The 22,757-nt window shown below is 40.1% G+C and overlaps 1 protein-coding gene across 3 annotated transcripts in view; it reads left to right on the top strand.

Moving 5' to 3' along the window:
- Positions 1-22,757, top strand: part of NR6A1 (nuclear receptor subfamily 6 group A member 1) — a 231,390-nt gene that overhangs the window by 176,688 nt on the left and 31,945 nt on the right. For all 3 annotated transcript variants that reach the window (XM_047698701.1, XM_047698699.1, XM_047698702.1), the window contains one exon: positions 16,399-16,641. In XM_047698701.1, the coding sequence (XP_047554657.1) occupies positions 16,399-16,641 (243 nt within the window). The remainder of the gene's footprint in view (positions 1-16,398; positions 16,642-22,757) is intronic.

Below are 22,757 nucleotides of genomic sequence, written 5' to 3'. Positions count from 1 at the left end.
GTCAACAGATTGAATTGAGAGAAGTATGTTTTAATTACATATTTAAGCTTCAGGAACTGTAGCAACCACTCTCAATCCTTATGAAGTCATGAGGTACAGCCCCTCTGCTTCACATTATCCCACCCCTCACCACCACCACTACCACAGAGATTAGCATCCTCTCCTTTTCTGGAACAAGGCCGTCTCACCAGTCACAGTTCCAGGCTCATCCGAAGGTAGCAATCCTTGTGTCCCCATTACAAAATCTTGGGAACAGAGAATTTCATTGAACCAACTTGGGCCATTGTCTTTTTATAGTCCAATTAGCAGTAGCCATTATCTCTTCTGCTCCATTCTGTTTTTCTAGCAGTGTAAACCTGCTGCCTTACAGGCCACAGCAGTGGCTGTTCTCAAAGAAAAGAGGGTTGGTGTGAGCTGAGCAGACAACCCAAAAGTTACCTATTACAGATTCTATTGTCTTAACGATAACACTGCCTTCTGGCAATCTCATGCATGCCTACAGCCTCCCTACAGAAGACTCCCAAGTCAGTCAGACTCCAGAATTGCATGTTACAGCATTCTTTGAGGCCTTCCTCACCTCCCTCTATCTCAGATAACTATACTGCTCTAAAATACGATTAAATACCTATAGCCAGCAAGCCTCTTTGCCTTAACCGTTCCCTCTGGCTGAAATTCCCTTTGACATACCTCTGCTCTAACGCCCAGTTCAGGTGACACCTCTTCTAGATAATCTTTCCTTCAGCTTCCTCATCTAGCACTAGAACCATCCACTCCTCTGTGCCCAGTATACCTTCTCTTTATAGTTTAGTGTTGACTGCTCTGTATTGAAATTATGGAATGGATGTCTGTCTCCTCCACTCTTGGGAGGTATATGTGAAAAATGCTGAGGAACTCTCAAATGTTTATTCATTGAATAAATGTCAGAAGATGATTTGAAGCAAGAAGTAGTAATTATTACATAGTGAATCATTGTCTACTTTGTACTTCCAGCTTCAAAAACATGTACTTGTCTAGAGCTCTAGTGCATGGATCCAAGCTAGCTGTTAATGAAATATCTATATTTTTTCAGAGAAGATGCCCCAGGTTATACCAACTCTTTTTTCCCCCCTAAATAAATAAGGGACTCTTAAGAGTTCCCAGTAGCAGTCCAAATAGGACAAACCACAGATTTGCAGGTTCTTATCTCCCTCTGGAAAACCTGAATTTACAGGAATATGAAAACTGTTTCACCTCAAATAAAACTTGATTCCTAATTTGAAAATTCCTACATGTGTATAAGAGGTAGGAAGGAACTAGGGATGTGGTCTGAATTTTTATTTTCTAGGCCCCGCCTGTTGAATTGATGAGGTAACATTTTCCCTGGATCATTTCCTGTGACTTCAGCTAATTGTAATTTGTGAACCATTTCTGTTTTCATGCCTAAGCAGTTAATGATGGTAACATTTTCTTTGTTTTGTGTGTGTGTGTGTGTGTGTGTGTGTGTGTGTGTGTGTGTGTGTGTGTTTTTAAGTTAGCTCTACAAGCAGCAGGGTTCTCGAACTCACAACCCCGAGTTCAAGAGTTGCATGCTCCACTAACTGAACCAACCAGGCACCCCTCTTTTGTCTTTTTCCCATCTTTTATTCAGTGACCTGTAAAGATAACTCCTGAACATTCAGTCCATACCAATCTTGGGAATTGCTCACTTGTTTTCATTCAACTGATAATATTTTTTAGAAATGTCCTCTGAGGCCGGGGAGGGAGACAAACCATAAGAGGCTCTTAATCTCAGGAAACAAACTGAGGGTTGCTGGGGGGTATAGGGGGGAGGGATAGGGTGGCTGGGTTATGGACATTGAGGAAGGTATGTGCTATGGTGAGTGCTGTGAATGTGTAGGAGAGATAATTCACAGACCTGTACCCCTGGAGCAAATAATGTATTATATGTTAATTTAAAAAAAAAAAAAAGGAAATGTCCTCGGAGGTACTCCACATGTGGCCTCTGGAAATGGATTTTTATAGTGGTATGTGCAGTAGTGGAGAATTCTTATGATTTTCACTTATTTCCATGTAAATTCTATGTTTTCAGATGAAATTTTGAGAGTACTCATTCCTAATTTCAAGGACTTCATTTCAGATGGTGGTGACCTATCAAACTGAATGGAGTCAGTAGTGCTTAGAAGAATGAGCAGCTGATCAGGGGAGTTAGAACCAGTAATCCAGTTGAAATTGTTTTAAATACCCTTTGTTTTAAATACCTTTTAGCTAGGCAAGTTCCAAATTGCCGTAGTTGTCGGTGTAATTTTGGCCAAGTAAGCAGCTGTACTCTCCATTTCCTATATCTGGCCTTTATCACAGTCTGAAAAGCAGGTTTTGATAAAAATCAGTTCCAATTGTAATTTGCGTAACCTGAGCCCTTGGAATGAGTAAAATGTCCTTGGAGTGGGGGAGGTATTTGTGTAACAGTAGGGCTGAAAGGAGAGGTGTTCGCAAGAGAAATTTTTGTAACAGGCTTTCTTCTATATTTGGCCAAATTAAAGTAGAACTAGTTGCTATATGGTGGTACTAAGTGATCGCGCACAGGATGCTAAGAATACATCTAGTTAGTTCTTCGTCTCATAGATTTTGTTGTGATTCCTGTTGTTTCTTTGGTTTGAGGAAAAAAGGGCAGCAGTAACACTGGGGCTCAATTTTGATATATACCATCCTCCTCTTCCTGCACCCTACCTCTGTAGGAGGTGATCTGGTTTAATGGGAGGTCTTCGGAAAAGTAGTAAGGTTGAGACAGCTCCGTCACTTTGACTCACTTTGGGACCTTGGGCGAATCACTTTACTTTTCTGACCATGGCCAGGTAATTTATCTTTTTCTTTTTAATTTTGTTTTTTGCCTTCATTTTTTTTCCTTCTTCTTTTTTCTTTTATTAAAGATTTTTTAAAAATTCTTGTATTAAAGATTTTTATTTATTCATTTGAGAGATAGGGGGGAGAAGCAGACTCCCTGCTGAGCAGGGAGCCCAACATGGGTCACAGTCCCAAGACCTGGTGATAATGACCCAAGCCAAAGGCGGACGCTTAACCATCTGAGCCACCCAGATGCCCCTTTTTTTCTTTTTTTTCTTTTTTTTTTTTAAAGATTTTATTTATTTATTTGACAGAGAGAAATCACAAGTAAGCAGAGAGGCAGGCAGAGAGAGAGGAGGAAGCAGGCTCCCTGCTGAGCAGAAAGCCCGATGTGGGGCTCGAACCCAGGACCTGGGATCATGACCTGAGCCGAAGGCAGCGGCTCAACCCACTGAGCCACCCAGGCGCCCCCCCTTTTTTCCTTAATGAAAATAAAATACATAAGAAAAATTTAAATGTTAAACTTTTTTTTCTTTTCATACAGGTTTTTATTTTGAACATATGTCTGAATTATATATAGTTCATTCTTCTCTCTCTTTTTTTTTTAAGATTTTATTTATTTATTTGACAGAGAGAGATCACAAGTAGATGGAGAGGCAGGCAGGGGGGCGGGGAAGCAGGATCTCTGCCGAGCAGAGAACCCGATGCGGGACTCGATCCCAGGACCCTGAGATCATGACCTGAGCCGAAGGCAGCGGCTTAACCCACTGAGCCACCCAGGCGCCCAGTTCATTCTTCTCTTAAAAGTCTTTGTTCTTTTGGTACCTGGCTGGCTCAGTCACTGGAGCATGTGACTCTTGATCTCAGGGTTGTAAGTTTGAGCCCCAGGTTGAGTGTAGAGATTACTTAAAAATAAAATCTGAGGGTGCCTGGGTGGCTCAGTGGGTTAAAGCCTCTGCCTTCGGCTCGGGTCATGATCTCAGGGTCCTGGGATCGAACCCCGCATTGGGCTCTCTGCTCAACAGGGAGCCTGCTTCCTCCTCTCTCTCTGCCTCTCTGTCTACTTGTGATCTCTGTCTGTCAAATGAATAAATAAAATCTTAAAAAATATATATATTTAAAAATTTTTTTTAATTAAATTAAAAAAAATAAAATCTGAGGGCTCAGTTGTTTAAGTATCTGCCTTGCCCTGAGGTTATCTATCACCCTGGGTCCTGGGATTGAGCCCCACGTTGGCCTCTTGCTCAATGGGGAGCCAGCTTCTCCCTCTCCCACTGCATCTCCCACGCTTGTTCTCTCTCTGTGCACCAGCTCTCTCTCTCAAAGAAGTAAATAAAGTCTTAAAAAAATGTTTTTTTAATTAAAAAAAAAAGCCTTGTTCTTATGTTTATCTTCTTTAAATGCAAATGAATCTCCCCTAGTTTAAAAAAAAAAATAAGCATCTGCTTAAAAGCTGTTGCTTCTTCCTGCAGTGATTTCCTATTACTTTTAAATTTTCTATTACTTTTAAATTACTCAATAAAATGCTGCTTATTTTATTTCTTTACCACTCAACAATTTTTTTTAAGATTTTATTTTTTAAGTAATCTCTACATGCATTGTGAGGCTTGAATTTACAACCCTGAGATCAAGAGTCACGTGCTCTTCTGACTCAGCCAGACAGGCGCCCCACCGCTCACCTGTTTTTTAACTCAGTATGATTTTTGTTCTAATCATTTACTGAAAATGTTCTTAGTGGTGACCTTTTGAGCCTACTTCTTGGCATCTTTTGACCTGCGTTGCATTTGAAAGTACTCTCTTCTTTATAAAACCCTTTTGTTTGTTATCTTTCTCTTAATCATGGATTTATATTCCACCTATATCTTCTTTGGTCATCAAGTCATCTCACTTTCCTTCCCTAACTTCTTACCTCCCCCTCTGTCTCACAGAGTTCTAATCTGTTGTCAGAGCTTCAGTTCCTCCATGTGTTGACTCCCTATTTTCATCCTTGTTGGAATTATTGTCCTCTAAATAACTGCCTTTGGAATACTTCTGCTTGACTCTTGAACTAAAGAGAGGATGATTTTGTCCCTCACACAGCTTTAATTTTCCCCCTCTTCTTTTAGTGATACCACATTTCTTACAGCCACCTTGGTGTAGAACCTCAAGTTCATTTGTGACCCTTTCCCTATTCCTGTTACCCAGATCCCATGCCATTCACCTTGTTGCAACCTGCACATCACTGTGTTTTAACAACACCCAGGCGCCCCCTGAAGTTTACTGATGATGGCAGATAGTCTCCTCTATGAAATGCTTGTTCAGGCTTCTTGCCTAATTTTCTACTGGTTTGCATTTCTCTTAATGTTGTATAGGAGTTTTACATATTTTGAATATGAGTTCTTTGTAAGTTGTATGTATTGCATATATCTTCTTGCACACCGTGGCTTGCCTTTTCACTCTCTGAACATTCTTCATTTTAATGTAGTCAATTTTTTTTTAGGTTTTCCTTTATGATTAGTACTTTTTGTGGACTGTTTTAAAAATCTCTTCCTTGGGGCACCTGGGTGGCTCAGTGGGTTAAAGCCTCTGCCTTTGGCTCAGATCATGATCTCAGGGTCCTGGGATCGAACCCCGCATCGGGCTCTCTGCTCAGCAGGGAGCCTGCTTCCTCCTCTCTCTCTGCCTACCTCTCTGCCTGCTTGTGATCTGTCAAATTAAAAAAAAAAAAAAAAAGTTTGAAAAAAAATCTCTTCCTAACCCAAGATCATAAAGATTTTTTTATTATCTTTTGAGAGGTATATTATTTTGCTTTTGGTATTTGGGTCTTCTGTCTACTTGGGATTAAGTATTTTGCATGGTGCGAGGTAGGGTCAAGTTAAGTTTCTTTCCTTATAGATATCTAATTGTCCCAACACTGTTCACTGAAAAGACTTGTCTTTTCCTCACTGCTCTGCAGTGCCATCTTTGTCATAAATTAAATATCCATAATATGCCTAGTTATGTTGCAGAATGGTATGTTTTCATTCTGTTCCTTTGGTCTGTTTGTCTATCCCTAAGCCAATAAAACATATTTTAATTCCCATAGCTTTAAAGTGAATATTGATGTATGGTAAAGTTTTGTTTTTCTTAAATCCTGTGCTGTTTTTGTTCTTTTGCATTTCCCACATATATTTTACAGTTAGCTCAAGTTATACATGAACATACATAGTTGGGATTTCATTTTAGCTATTAATCTTTACAGTAATAACTTGCAATCTGTGAACATAGTCTTCCTCTCCACTTACTGAAATCTCCATTTATGTTAGAAATATTTTATTTTATTTTATTATTATTTTTTTAAAGATTTTATTTATTTATTTGTCAGAGAGAGAGAGAGAGAGAGTGAACACAGGCAGACAGAGTGGCAGAGGGAGAAGCAGGCTCCCTAACGAGCAAGGAGCCCGATGCGGGACTCGATCCCAGGAACCTGGGATCATGACCCAAGCCCAAGGCAGCGGCTTAACCCACTGAGCCACCCAGGCGTCCCTAATGTTGCAAATTTTTATCAGGTTCTAATCTTAACAGAAAATTTATCTTTAACAACAGGAGCACAACTAACATCGATTGTGTGTTTACTATACATTAGGCATTGTGTTCAGCAGTATAGTTTATGTGAAAGGTCTCTGATTCTGATGCAAGATTGTGTGCTTAGAATCCTGGCTCCCCTGCTTGGAGCACTCTGGGCATATTTCTTATTCTGTGTGTGTCTCAGGTTTTTTCATCTGCAAAATAGAGATAATAGTAGTATTTACTACATAGAATTGTGAGGAAAGAGTGAATTATGTGTGATACATAAAGAACAGAACTGGTTGCATAGCACCAGGGTACATGTTGTTATCATTGTAACCTATATCATTTATTCTCTAGTAAGTCCATGAAGTGAATGGTACGGTTCTCTCTGTTTTTCAGTTGATAGCGAGACTGAGGCATGTGCCCACAGTTACATAGGTAGGAAGTGGCAGTGCTGGAATCCACACTCACTGTGTCTTAACTACCAAGTCAATGTATTTCAGACTTTTTACACTTTTCCATTCATTTATTCAACAAAATGAGCATCTTCTCTGTAGCATTCATGGTGCCAGATGTTACTTTTAATGTCTGTGATTGAGACTTAACCTGCAATGTAGCTTTGGTTAGGTATAAGTAAGAGGTCCTGCTACTTTTATAAAACAAGAACCTAACTATTGTAAAATTCTGTTCAGATTGATGAACAGATTAGTTCATGAATGTTTTTGTTCTCATTTACTTACTGTTCATGATAAATGATGTAGAGATGGGAATATCCATTTATTTGAGCAGACGCTTGTCAGTGGTGTTCTGAAGAGATGTTCTGGGGCTCTCTACCTGATTCAGATTGTCATCTATTTTTCTACACCAACTATGTCAGCTGCTTTATTCGTCATTTTCATTATTTCATTTGAATTTGACCTAGCTGCCTCAAAAAATTAATCTGTGTCCATAGAGACCCCAAATGAGCTCTGCATTTACCCATATCAATCTCAGCAGGAGTGTTAAAATTTGAAGAAATGAAACTTAATATGATAGTTCCTGTTACCTCCACTAGAATAATTACTGGTTTAAAAAAAATTCTTGGGGCGCCTAGGTGGCTCGGCCTAGGTGGTTAAGCGTCTGCCTTCAGCTCGGGTCATGATCCTGGACTGCCAGGATAAAGCCCCCGCTCTGGCTCCCTGCTCAGCAGGGGGTCCTCTTCTCCCTCTGCCCTCACCTGCTCATCCTCTCTCTTCTCTTTCGCCCAAATAAATAAATAAAATCTTTTAAAAAAATTCTTAAGATTATACCTAAGGTTTGGGAAACTAGCAACGACAAGCATGTTATGTTTTTTCTAATATTGCTTTGTATGGTTACATTTATTTATCATGAATAACCAGCAGACTCCTTTTAGAACATTGCACAGGAACAAAATTGTGGGCATATAAGGACTGTTTTACATATAGAGGGGTAGGACATAACCTGATAATATATCTGTGGATATTTCCATGTAACTCATCTTGATAGTCTTACTACAGTTTAATGAACTGTATTGGCTGCTTTAGAAAGGAATGAGATTCTTCTCAGCAGAAACCCAAGTTGGAGAACGGTTTTTCAGCTCCATTTAAGCAGGACTTTATAAACTGTAGGCAGTCTGTTAATCCTTGATTCTTTTTTTTTTTTTAAGATTTTTTATTTATTTATTTGACAGAGAGAGATCACAAGCAGGCAGAGAGGCAGGCAGAGAGAGAGGAGGAAGCAGGCTCTCCGCCGAGCAGAGAGCCCGATGCGGGGCTCGATCCCAGGACCCTGAGATCATGACCCGAGCCAAAGGCAGCGGCTTAACCCGCTGAGCCACCCAGGCGCCCCTAATCCTTGATTCTTAAAACAGTTATATCCCCATTTTATAGACTAGAAACTGAGGTACCTCTGAAAGGGTTAAGAAACTTTCCAAGGTGGGGCGCCTGGGTGGCTCAGTGGGTTAAGCCTCTGCCTTCACCTCAGGTCATGATCTCAGGGTCCTGGGATGGAGCCCCCATCGAACTCTCTGCTCAGCAGGGAGCCTGCTTCCCTTCCTCTCTCTGCCTGCCTCTCTGCCTACTTGTGATCTCTCTCTGTGTGTCAAATAAATAAATAAAATCTTAAAAAAAAAAAGAAAGAAAGAAAGAAACTTTCCAAGGTAACACAGCTGGCAATTGACAGCCTAGATTTGAGCCTAAGAGCCCAAGTTCTTAGTCTCTTATGTTCTACCGCCTATGTTCAAGAGACTTAGAGAGCTGACAGTTCTCTTTCCTTTCCATCCCTGGGTTGAGATTTACCTTGCCATAGACCCTGAGATAAACTCGACCTTCCTGTCCAACCCCATTCTCTTTTTTTTTTTCAACCCTATTCTCTTGACTGCCAGGCTGATCTATTTATTCACCTTATATCAGCCTTTTCATTTAAATTTAAAAGTTTAAAGTTCTTAAAAAACTGTCTTAGTTTCTACCCTCCTCTCTTTTACTCTTGGGGACAGGAGCAAGAGAAAGATTCCAATAGTTTTTATTTTTAATGTTTGATTTTTTTTCCCTTAATACATCAATTTTCAGAATAATGAATTGGTGTCCTAGCAACCTCCATGGTAACTATTGAGATTTTTCTTTTGAATATTATTGTGAATGCATTGATTTTTATATTCAAAGTGTTTTAATCCATTGCTATCATTATTCTTTTTGATGCATAGGGTGCTCCATTTTAGGCCAGTGGGGGGATTTTTATGTTGTTTCCTATATCCTATTTTGTAATTTGACAAAGAGATACCACAGGTAGGCAGAGAGGCAGACAGAGAGAGAAGGGGAAGCAGGTTACCCGCTGAGCAGAGAGCCCGGATGCCGATGCGTAATCCCAGGACTTTGAGATCATGACCTCAGCCGAAGGCAGATACCTAACTTAACCGACTGAACAACCCAAGCGCCCTGTTGTTTCCTGTATCCTTTTCTTTCTTTTTTCTTTTTTTTTTTTTTAAGATTTTTATTTATTTATTTAACAGAGAGATCACAAGTAGGCAGAGAGGGAGGCAGAGAGAGAGGAGGAAGCAGGCTCCCCGCTGAGCAGAGCACCCGATGCGGGGCTCGATCCCAGAACCCTGGGATCATGACCTGAGCTGAAGGCAGAGGCTTTAACCCACTGAGCCACCCCTCCTGTATCCTTTTGACATGACTCCGTTATTGGTCTTAGGTAGCACAACAACATTCAAACCTGGAATCAAACATTTCTCCAAGAAGTCTGGGCTAATGTTTGTAAGTGGTATTTTCAAAGTTCACTCTCTGAACCCTTCTGGTACTGCTGATCAAGATAAACGTTCAGTTTCTCCGATAAATGAGTAAGTCTTCACTCTCCTACAGTATTTTCTACCCATTGCTATTTTTGCAGATCACGAACTACTTGTTCACGGTTTCAAATACCTGTCACTTTTTAAGTCCTCATTTTTCATCAACTCCTCTGTCTCTTACTGACTTCTGAGTGCTACAGTTACTATGATCCATAATCTCCAATTTGAAGTACTTATTTGCTCGATTTTCTTTCCATTGTATTTTAGGTAGAATAATACAGATTAATGACACGGAATTAAAAGATTAACAGTGCTGAATTAAGAATGGTTATGAACATTTCCTTTGTGTTGTCTCACTCATTAGAATGCTGTAGACGCTGTATGAATCTGAGATTTCAGTGAGTTCTAGGACACAGTCATTCATGATGTCCTTATGAGTAAGATAGAGAAATGTCAGCCGGACTAGAGTATATACTCTAAGAGACAAAGCTAACTGAGCATCCATTTCCAGAATGTTAATGGTTAAGTCAGATTGGAAAAGAGGCTCTAACAAAGGCCACATTCTGTATTGTTTTAAGGATAAAAAGGAAAATAATCTAATACCATACATGGAGAAAAGAAGGATATGGGAGAAATAATGAGTGGACTGGATCCCTAAAGATTCAGCAGGCCATGCAGAATTTATTATATAAAGATATTATAAACATATGAATTATTACTTATAATAATTTATTATATAAATTATATGATTATATAATACATGACATAATATATATAATCATATTTTATTATTAAATAAATTATTATATAAAGATATATAAATTAAAAATATGTGTTTATGACATACAGAATTTTTTTTTAAAGATTTTATTTATTTATTTGACAGACAAAGATCACAAGTAGGCAGAGAGGCAGGCAGAGAGAGAGGAGGAAGCAGGCTTCCTGCTGAGCAGAGAGCCCGATGCGGGGCTCAATTCCAGGACCCTGAGATCATGACCCAAGCCGAAGGCAGAGGCCTAACCCACTGAGCCACCCAGGTGCACCAAGACATACAGAATTTATAAAGATTCTTTATAAAGATAAAATTAATCAAGGACAAATACAAAGTCCTACCTTCGGGTTCAACATTTACCTTCTTAAGAATGGAGTAAGAGAGACATGGGTTGAGGCCCCTGGCTGGCTCAGTTGGTAAAGCATATGCCTCTTAATCTCAGGGTCGTAAATTTGAGCCCCATGTTGGATGTAGAGATTACTTTAAAGATGAAAAATCTTAAAAAAAAAAAAAAAAAAAGAACTTCATGGGTTAATAGTATATGTAATAAATGCTCCAAGTTTTAGATGTCTATGAATCAGATATGAATTAAGTGTGTGGAAATAAGAGGTATGGAATTCAAATTCCAGTTCTACCGCTGACTGGTCGTATAACCAAGATTAAAGTTCTTTACCTCGTTAAGCTTCAGTTTGCCCATTATAAAATGTGTGGCATTTTTATAGTACCAGTAATTATAAAATATTGTTTGTTTACTGGTATTGATAGCTGAAGAAACATAAACAAAGCTAATGGAATCTTAAATTATATTAAGAACCCCCCCATCCCCCAACCCCCAACCCCCATTCAGTTCTGGATATTTCAAGAAATTTTGATACTATATGATTCATTAAGAAATAGGAGAATAAAAAATTTATAGTTGGGAACCCCAGTTAGCTTTAAATTTCTGAATGTTTGGTATATGAACTAGGTTGGATTATACATTTTTTAAAAAATTTATTTATTTATTTGACAGAGATCACAAGTAGGCAGAGAGGCAGGCAGAGAGAGAGGAGGAAGCAGGCTCCCTGCTGAGCAGAGAGCCCGCTGCGCAGCGGGGCTCAATCCCAGGACCCTGGGATCATGACCCGAGCTGAAGGCAGAGGCTTTAACCCACTGAGCCACCCAGGTGCCTGGATTATACATTTATTTTTTGCCCATTTATTTTTTGCACATAACTCAGGCCAGTGGGGAAAGCTTCAGGTTAACAGCTCAGTGTAAGAAAAAGCTTCTGAATCATTAAAACTGTCTAAAATGAAATGAATGGAATGAAGTACCTTACTGAGTCACTAAAGATGTATAAATCGAGTGCGGGGCAACCCCTTGTTTTGGGATAACCTAGAGAGAATTCATGCCTTGGGTAAAGGTCTGCTCAAGGCAATTTCTAAGGTACTTTTTAACTCTAAGATTCCAGGTTTCTGTAATTTGGGGATAATGATAACTCTCAGTTACTGTGATGAATAAGTAAGGCCGTCCATGTAAGAAGTTCTTGAGTGTTGCATGGGACACAGTTAGTACTCACTAAATGTTCTTTGTGGTAGCTGTAAGAATAATCCTCGCTCTGGCCTGGTGCAAGCGAGATAATGAATACAAATATGCTTTAGGTGTCCTTCAAGTCCTTTACAAGAATAGGAGATGCAGAAATCCGTATCTGACATCTGGCAGGGCACCACTGGGACATTCTGCTTCAATTTATTCACTTACAAAGGGCTTGACTTTTTAACTTCTTTCCCAAGTAGGGAAGGGCCTGACTTAACCTGCATATACTATAGATAGGTTTGGCCACAGAATGTGATGATTAGGTTCACGCACTTTGGGGGTTCCAGCCCAGCTTCTACTGGGAAGTGGTATCACCTCATAAGCTTCAGTTTCCTCTTCTGCTAAGTAAGGGTACTTATTTTTTATGATTCACCACAATAACGTGTTAAGTGCTTGTCACAGAACCTGGTACCCAAGTGGTCAGTTAGCAATAGCTTCTCTTGTTTTTATGATCCTTTCCCACATGCTGTGAGGGAAGTTTGTAAAATGCTTCTTTGAGAGGCTTCACGGTTGATTGGGAGAGGGCCTTTCTCCTGTACCTTTGAGAGACTTCTTTCTGAATTAGTTCCTGGTTTGTGGTGTAGACCAGTGCTCTTTACAGAAACAGAAAATGGCAGTAAGAATAGCTGTGGAAGAGAAGCAGTCATAGGACCCAAAGGGAATCCGATCTGTGACCGTCAGTGGAGAGAGTCCCACCGCACCTCTGATCTCATTGTGGCCTTTTAAGTGCTCATGAAAAGATCAAGCAGTGTTATAAGACACAAGCAGATTCTTTTTTTTTTTTAAGATTTTATTTATTTATTTGACAGAGATCACAAGTAGGCAGAGAGGCAGGCAGAGAGAGAGGAGGAAGCAGGCTCCCTAATGAGCAGAGAGCCCAATACGGGGCTCAATCCCAGGACCTTGAGATCATGACCTGAGCCGAAGGCAGAGGCTTAACCCACTGAGCCACCCAGGCGGCCCCACAAGCAGATTCTTAATAGTTCTGCATTAGATTGTTGTCCAGGGGGCCCTTTGCCGTGGAACCAGATGCTGTACAGAATGCCATACGAATGCTTTCTGAAGAGGTTACTAAACTCCAGTTCTGATATCGGCAGACTAGGGTCAGCCACTTCCTAAACAGACAGGTTCCTTAACTTTTTTTGAGATCTCCGTTTTCTCAGTTACAAAAATGGTAATAGCCGTTGTATCCACCTTTGGGATTATGAGAATTATGTGACACAACACAAAGCACCGTACTTAGTTATGGTCGGTACTCAGTGAGGTCATAGCTCTGAAGAAAGAGAAAAAGGGATTGTGTGGTTCTTCTAGATACTGATTTTTAATTCTATTCTAGTAGACTTCTGGTGTATATTTCAATGTGTATATATGTATGATATGTATCCTATATATGGTAGAATGTGAGATATACGTGTATGTGTGTGTGTGTATAGAAAGGTTATATATAATATTGAAGGTTTGAATTTTAAATGAGAAAATTTAAATTCTTTATATCTAATCTAGATTAGATTTTCTTTTTCACAACATTCCATGTTTGTTCTATTTCTAAGCCCTTTCAGCATCTCAAGCCCAGCACTCTAGGAAATCCCATCCCACACAGAGTACTATTGCTATGCCATTTATTTTGCCTGTTTGGCCTTTCCTGATTTAGTTTTTTAATTCTCTATTATAACTTTGCTCTAATGTTACCTTGAGTTTCCTTTGCATTTTTTTTTTTTTTAGTTTGTTTATTTATTTTTCCTTTGCATTTTTAAAAGGAAAGGAAAAAGAATGGTTATTACACCAGGGCCATTTTTATATTTTAACCAAATTTCTTTTAGTTGCAAATAACAAAAACTCATTTAAGTTAGCTCCAGAAAGAAAAAAGAAAAGAAGGTATTGTGTTACAAGACATAGGAAGTCAGTTTGTCGTGGTATGCCAATTCACCCATAGTTAGGAAGTTCATCCAAGACTTAGAAAGGCTTGGAGGGGCGCCTCGGTGGCTCAGTGGGTTAAGCCTCTACCTTCAGCTCAGATCATGATCTCAGGGTCCTGGGATCGAGCCCCGCATCGGGCTCTCTGCTTAGCAGGGAGCCTGCTTCTCTCCCTTTCTCTCTCTGCCTGCCTCTCTGCCTACTTGTGATCTCTGTCTGTCAAATAAATAAATAAAATCTTAAAAAAAAAAAAAAAAAAGAAGAAGAAGAAGAAGAAAGGCTTGGAAAGGTCTATAACTAGGAAATACAGAGTCCTCAAGAACCTAGGCAATTCCTCTTTCCACATGTATCTTTCTCTGTTTCCCTAGTATCTGCTTCTCTTTGCATACCTGCTATTTGCTGTGTGACTTTGGGCAAGGGCCTTAATATATGCCTGTTTACCTGTATGAAAAAGATATTGTGTATTAGTTTCCTGTGCTGCTGTTAAAAAATGCCACAAATTTGTTCTCCCACAGTTCTGGAACCGGAAGTTCAAAAGTCATGAGTATCACTGGGTGAAAAGGAAGATGGGCAGAGCCACACTTTCTCCAGAGGCTCTAGGGGAGAATTCATTCCTTGCTTCATCCAGTTTGTAGTGGAAGCCATTCCTTGGCTTTGGCTACCTTCTGCCTGTTTTCACATTACGTTCTCCTGTGTGTGTACATGTGTGCGTGCATGCACGTGTGTGTGTTCTCTTCTTCTGTTTATATCAAATCTCCCTCTGTCTTTCTCTTGTAAAGACATGTGTGATTGCAAGTAGGGCCCACCTTTATAATCCAGAATAATCTCCCAGTTCAAGATCCTTAATTTGATCACATCTGCAAAGATCTTTTTACCTTACAAGATAAAACTTACAGTTTTCAGGGATTGGGACCTGATATATTTGGGTGGCCATTATCCAACCTACTATAACTAGGGATCATAAAGACATCTCAAAGTTGGCATATAATAAACGTTGCCTAAATAGTAGTCTCCTTGCTTCTCTACATCTCTCCTATGTATACTACCATGCTCCTCCTGTAACATTGCTTTCAAATGCTTTTCTTTTCAGGAATGTTATTATCACATCAAGCATGGACCTGTTAGGCTAACAATGATAATGAAAATAATAGCTGTCATTTATTAAGTGCCCATTGTAGCCCAAGCATTGTGCTGCATACTTTATGTATGTAGGTACCATTATAATCCCCATTTTACAGATGAGAGAAACTAGATTCAGAGAGGTGAAGTAACTTAATTTGCCCAAGGTCAGTCAGCTGGTAGCTGTCAGAACAGGGGTTTAAGTAAGGATTTCTCAAACTCTTAGGCCTGTGTTCTTAATCATTATATCTTGCCTGTTACTCAGGAACGTGGTTCAGATCTCTGGTTTCTTGCCTTGGCCTCTGATCAAAACCTTTTCTTGGAGATTTCTTGTACCTGCTGGCAAGATCTGACATCACAGATCTGCATTTTTTTGTCATATGCCTGTTATTTGGCAATTGCTTGATCCTGAGTAAGTGGAATTTAAGGGAAGAGGAAGTTAGAGAGTTATATTCCAGCCTGAATTTCCTCTTTGACTAACTTGTTTGTTACGAGGCAGTAAGTTCCTTGACTGTGGGGATCATGATGATTTATTTCTGAGTACCCAGTACCGAACATGGGTCTGGTCACAGAGTAGATGTTCTGCTGGAACGTAAGCATCCCCAGGGACTTTCATTCACTGCTGTAGCCATGCCTTACAACAGTGCATAGAACAGAGTAGTTGTCCAATACCTATCTGTTGAATAGGTAGAAGGCTGGTTGGCTGGCTGGGCTTGGTTAAAACTTCTTCACTGGCTAATAATTACAACTTTCATTTACTAAGTGCGTGCCATTTGCTGGGCACTTACATTAATTATCAGTAACCCTTATCTCCTTTCTACAGGGTGGAAGTAAGTGATGGGCTGTGGCTGAGGAAAGTGAGGGAGATAGAGGAGTCGAGGATATCGCCTAAGTTTCTGACCTGGATACTGGTCCAAGTGATGATTAAACCCAGGGAGGGGAGCATGAGTTTTTGGGGTTTTTTTGTTTTGTTTTGTTTTGTTTTTAAGATTTTATTTGTTTATTTGTCAGAGAGAGAGAGAGAGAACAAGCAGGGGGAGCGGCAGAGGCAGAGAGAGAAACAGGCTCCCTGCTGAGCAAGGAGCCCATGCGGAACTTGAGCCTAGGAACTTGGGATCATGACCTGAGCTGAAGGCAGCGGCTTAACCAACTGAGCCACCCAGGCGTCCCATGAGTTATTTTTCTGAGATAGGCTGTGTTTGTGATACCTGCAGGTAGATGCAAGGGTCTGTTCCTAGGACGAAGGCTCTAAAAATGACCCCTATTTACCAGTTAGCCGGAAAAGAGTGATATTCTTGATCCTCCCAGAACAAGTTTGCTTATTTGAGAACTGCAGGCTTAAAGCCATTATTTCCATGTGTTCTAATTTGAATATGTTCAGTTTCTGTTCCAGATGATCGGGCTGAACAACGAACCTGTCTCATTTGTGGGGACCGTGCCACAGGCTTGCACTATGGAATCATCTCCTGTGAAGGCTGCAAGGGATTTTTCAAGCGGAGCATTTGCAACAAGCGGGTATATCGGTGCAGTCGTGACAAGAACTGTGTCATGTCTCGGAAGCAGAGGAACAGGTGCCAGTACTGCCGCCTGCTCAAGTGCCTCCAGATGGGGATGAATCGGAAGGGTGAGTGGTGCTTGTGGCTCGACTACCCACTTTACCATCACTTTACCTTTAGGGTTAGCTATTAAGCCTTGGAGTTTTTCATTTCCCAGGTCTGCACTATATGCCAGGTCTTGTACCGTGTACTCATAACCCCAAAACACATTTGACACAGTTTCTGCCTACAGGGATTTCCCAGACTAGGTGGGAAGAAAGACTGGGTGAGATGTTACAGATTCTGTGAGAATGAATTCACAGGCTCCAATTGGCAAGACCCCAGTTAACAACCACGTCCTAACTCCGATTAATATACTCTACTAGTTCTTCTTTCAAAGTATAATGACAGGAAGTGGGGATTTTAGATGAAGAAGCAAAAAGGCAGTATGTCGCCTGAATGTGGTATCATTTTTCTTGCTACAATCATGGCATACTCAAGAGGCTAGGCATGCCCAGAAATCTCCAACCAGGTTGGTGAAGAGTTTGGGATTTATTGGAAAGCTTTCTGAGAGCTGACAGCCTGAGGTTATGTGAATAAACCAATATTCTAAGAGGATTAACCCAGGGGGGCAGGCTTTGAAGAATGGATTGGTGTGGGGAAAGCAGAAAGGCCACCTAGAAAGTTTTTAGAAGAGTCCAGAAGAAAGGTGTGACGAATCTGATGGAGGCGCAGGCAAAGTCATGGCACAGAGGGGGAGATGTGGGGAAGCTTACCTGATAGGAGTTGGTAACATACTGGGTATTGGGCAGCATCAGAAGTTGAAGTTGCAGATTTGGAATAATAGTGATGGCCCACCAGGAAAAAAAAACAAAAAACAAAAAACAAACAAACAGACAAAAAAACCCTACCGGCCTAAAAAAGCAGGGTGGGACAAAATGTTGGCCTTGGCAGTATGTTGTTTGAGGTATCTAAGGAGGACACATACAATGTCCATCAAGGAATTTGGGTATGTAGGACTGGAACTGAAGTGAAAAGTCCTGCCTTGAAGTAGATGTTTGTGGAACTGTTCGCAATCAGATGGTAAAATTTTGTTAGTGAGTAGAAATCACCTAGAGAGAACTTGGATGCAGAAGAGGAGAGGGCCAATGTCTGAAACTCAGTATTTTCATGGAGGGTAGAGAGTAGTACAGTATAGATCAGTAGAAAGAATGGAGGCAGAGGTTGGTGACAGACTGCTCTGTGACCCTTGGCAGTTTGCTTTATGTCTCTAATGCTCAATTATCTTACCTTTAAAACAGTATGATAATACTTAACCTTTTCAGAGTTCTCTAGAGGATTAAATATGACAACGTATATCTACTCAGGAAGGTACTGGGGGTTCATAATAGTAGTATATAGGGGTAGGAGTTAGGTTTAGCAAACTATCCAAGTTGGATTTGTCACATTAATAAATGCAGACTATCAGATATTCTTCAGACTTTTTTTTTTTTTTTTTTACTATATGTGGGATAAGAAGGATCTTTTGAAAATTTGCTCATTATGAAGAAAAGTAAGAAAGTTGTAGAAGGGCATTAAGATAAATTTAGGTCAGGGGCGCCTGGGTGGCTCAGTGGGTTAAGCTGCTGCCTTCGGCTCAGGTCATGATCCCAGGGCTGTCTGCACAGCAGGGAGCCTGCTTCCCTTCCTCTCTCTCTGCCTGCCTCTCTGCCTACTTGTGATCTCTCTGTCAAATAAATAAATAAAATCTTTAAAAAAAAAAAAAAAGATAAATTTAGGTCATTTATAATTTATTTATAATCCTAATATTTATTGATTACTATTTATATTAGAAAACTCTTATACACTTTTCATTCATTATGCCATTGAATATGCACAAACCTATTATTAAATACAACCCTCAGTTTAGGGGCACCTGGCTGGCTCAGTTGGTAGAACATTGCAGTTCTTGATCTTGGGGCCATGAGTTCAAGCCCTAAGCTGGGTGTAGAGATAACTTAAAATCTTCTTCTTCTTTTTTTTTTTTTTAAGAATTGCCTTTTTTTTTTTTTTTTTTTTTTTTTTAAGATTTTATTTATTTGACAGAGAGTTAGAGAGGGGACACAAGCATGGGGAGTGGGACAGGGAGAAGCAGGCTTCCCCTGAGCAGGGAGCCCAATGCGGGGCTCCATCGCAGGACCCTGGGATCATGATCTGAGCCGAAGGCAGTCTCTTAACTGAGCCACCCAGGCGCCCCTAAAAATCTTTAAAAAAATATTACCCTCAGTTTATAGATGCAGTTTTGGGGGGTAAAATGACTTACCAGTAGATAGGTTAGTGGTGATTATGTTGATAATAATTATTAGTTGTAGTTTGTTATTAATCAAGCAGAGTTTGTACCTAACTATCCACACGGACAACATGTCTATCATATGACATAGCTACTTGCGTGATGGAATGCCCTGTGTTCACTGGATGATAAATACCTATAATAGAGCATTTAAAAACTTAACAACTTTGTCCTGTATTTCTAGTCTCATCTTCTGTCTGGAACGTTCTTCCTGTGCCTCAAGCCTGCTTTGCTTTATCCTGCCTGTGCTCAGGTTCTTTCCTTTGCCTGAAAGTCCTCTCCCTTCCCCACTCTTTCCCACCAGTACCAAATAGGTAATGCCTGAAGAGATGGTCTGTGGGTATCTACCCACTTTCATCTGATTTGGTCTTGGTCTCATTTTCTCACCTCCCTTTGTTGTTTTAGCCATATTTTATCAAAGCACCTTTATGGGTTGCCTTCTTGACTACTCTCTGATGATTCATCCTCCTTATTCAGTTGGAGTGTGAGATCTGGGGCTTCTAACCAAACTCTCCTATTTCAGGGAAGAAGAAGCTTAACTTCTTAAATTCCTGTAGCCATAGCCAGGAGAAGATGACACATGGAGTGTGAGGGGTGGGAACAAACTGCCTTCCTATGTCCATTTTCATGCATTACAAGAGGCTTAGTTGCCTTGAGAAGGCTGCCTCTCGGAGAGAAACCCTGCCACCTCTTGGTTGGTGCTGAGAAAGCAGAATTAAAATTACAGTTGCCACTGGAATATTTTTGGATTGGTGGAACTGTCCCGTATGGAACTGTAGCGTGTATGGAACTGTAGCGTTTGACATAATTTTATGCATTTGTCAAAGCCTGTAGAATATATACCACTAAAGAAGTTAATTTTACTGTACATAAATTTGTTTAAAAGCAACCAGTATATGGGGAAAAGATAGACTGTAGACTGTGATCAATGAATCACATAGCTACACTGAAGGGAATGGGAGAGAAAGGATCTGACCTTGGGAAATAGTGTTTTAACTATATACTGTACACTGTAGGGCTAAAGACAAAAAACTGTATACAAACAAAGCTCTCTAGTTTGTAAATGTATTTCTCTCAAGGTTATGGGTTGGGAATTCTGTCACTACTTTATTTGTATACTAGAGCTGAACAAACAAGTGAATATACTAATAATGAGAGTTAGGTTTCTCACATCAGAGAAAAAAGTTACAAATCAGAAAAGGGGAAGGCTGAACTGAAACCTCTGGTGCTTGATTGGAAGCATCAGTATGTACTCAAGTTTAGGAAAGAAGATTTAGAAAAACCAGATCTTGGTTTCCATATATCAGTAAAAGCAATAAGGACTCTTTGGAGAAGGGGTTGATTTAAGCATTGAGGCAGGGAAAATATAAGAGGAGCCTAGAGTGTTTTTCTGATGCTAGAAAGTTAGAATGTGCTGTATTTTTTAAAAAGGAGGGGGCAGGGCATTATCAAAAGGTCAGAGAGGTCAACCTAAAAGCGCTTCCAGTAGCCAAAGTTGGAAAAACTTGAGCAACAAAATAACTATGTATTAGTTTATAACCCAAAGAATAAAATATGCATGACTTCATACTGACAGAACTAACTGAATAAATAGAGGATGACAGTTCTTTCTCATAGAAAAATTATAAGTTTAGAAGGCTTGAGGGAAATAGAAAATCACCATTAAAAAAAAACCAGTAACAATTGCTGTAGGCAGGATTGACTTATGGATGCTAAAATAAGATAGCATAGTCTTAAACAGAAGGAGAGTATTTGCATAGCCCCAGGATATTTAGTAATTACAAAGGGAAAAATAGTAACTGAAAGTTACTGAAAGAATTCTCTGACAGATAGCACTTTAGCCAAGCAAGCAAAGTCAGTATCACCAGTATACACTGCTGTCATATGTCCCCTAGTATGATAACAGTAAGGACACATAGACACACAGGGATGGATTCATTCCCAGTCTACTCATGAGGAAACAGGCAAACCCAAATTGAAAGACAATCTTCAAAATAACTGACATTTTTTTCAAAGACTACATTTGACAGAGAGCTCATACGCACACACACAAGCAGGGGTAGTGAGAGGGAGAGGTAGGCTCCCTAGGGTGCCTGATATGGGGCTCAATCCCAAGACCCTGGGATCATGATTTGAGACTAAGGCAGACCCTTAACCAACTGAGCTACTCAGGTACCCCTAAAATAACTGACATTATGCAGAATATTCTCAAAAGTGTCAGGGTCACAAAAGACAAGGAAAGACTAAGAAAGATTGAAGGAAACTATGGAGACATGACAACCATATGCATTGTTGAATCCAGGATTGGATTCTGGAACAGGAGAGGACATCAGTGGAGAAATCTGAATATTAAGTTTATACTTTGGTCAGTATTATTATGCTAAAGTTAATTTCTTAGTTTTGACGAATAGTCTGTGGGTTATGTAAAGTGTTAACCGATGGGGAATCTGGGTATAGAGTATATAGGAATTCTCTGTACTATTATTATTACTTTTTTTTTTTTTTTTGCAACTCTTCTGTAAGTCTAAACATACCTCAAAACTTTTTTAAATGTTCAAAAAATTTTCAGCTGACATGTGTAAGTCAGCCTTCTCTTGTCCCTTGTCTCTGGGCAGAGATATATCTTCATACCTGGAATTTAGCTAGTCAGGAAATTAGTTAGCAAGACAGTGAGGGAAATTTAAATAAGGGTGGTGAGTAGAGGCTGTGTCCCATCTGTCCATCTTCACTACTACCCCATTACCCCCCCAGACACCAACTGCTCACCCATCTTGCAGCCTTTAGGGTAAATTCTGGCTCCTCAGAATGATTTTCAAAGCCCCTCTGACTCTGGCATTAGTCGCTTCATCCCTTCTCCCTTTGCTGTCCCCCATGCAATTCACATTCCCTCCTAATTCTCCGAAAACTCAATGATGTTTCATGTTCGGGGGGCTTTGCACATCTGGTTCCATCTTCCTGGAATGAGTTACCCCCTCTTCACTTGGTTATATACACTTTCCTTTGGAGGCTCAGCTTTTCTTTGTAACATCCTCTAACCAGCTTTCTCTGACACCACCCCTCAACCAGAAAGCTGAACCTCCTGGACTTCCATAGCCCCTTTTGCCCTCTGCCATAGCTCTAATTACCTTGAGCTATCTTTGTCTGTTTCCTTTTCTGTTCCCCCCCCATTATTAGTCAGAGTGGCCCTCAAGGGCTATGCCAAGTCCCACATTCCTTCTGTCCTTCACCAGTTAACCAAGTTAGGTAAGATGCTTTCTGATTTGGTGGATTTACTCTGGTGGGGGGGGCAGAGCATGAAGCAGAATGGGGGAAATACTGTTAATTTCATCTGAGGCAAGAGGAAGTTACACTGAACCTCATGAGGGAATTTATTCAGTGCAAAAATTAATGTGGAAAAGAATTACTTGAGAAAATTTAAAATAACTTACTTGTCTCATAACTTACTAGTTAACTAGTTAAAAAGTAAAAGGGTTAAGGAAAACTTCTTTGAAGGGGTTGATGTTTGTAGAATGGCATCATGAGAATAACTCTGTAGCATTGCCATACTGCTGTACCAGGATTAAAATGGAGCACCAAGAAATCCCAAGCAGAGAATATTTGAGCAGAATCTTGAAGGCATAGAAGTTCATGCTCCTTACAAGCTTAAATAAGTATGTATGTATGTATGTATGTATGTATGTATGTATTTTTAAGAAATTTCCGCACCCAGTGTGGGCCTTGAAGTCATAACCCCAAGATGAAGACTTGCACGCTCCTCTGACTGAGCCAGCCAGGCATCCCTTAAGAGCTTTTTAAAAGCAACTCCCCTTCTTGCTCTCTCCAAGCATGAGAGAGAGAAAGGGAGAAGGAGGGAGTGGAATAGAAGGTGAGAGGAAA

The sequence above is a fragment of the Lutra lutra genome, chromosome 13 (assembly GCF_902655055.1).
Source record: "Lutra lutra chromosome 13, mLutLut1.2, whole genome shotgun sequence".
NCBI classification, from domain to species: domain Eukaryota; kingdom Metazoa; phylum Chordata; class Mammalia; order Carnivora; family Mustelidae; genus Lutra; species Lutra lutra.
The sequence above is the reverse complement of the archived record's forward strand: the minus strand, read 5'-3'. Positions and strand labels throughout refer to the sequence as shown.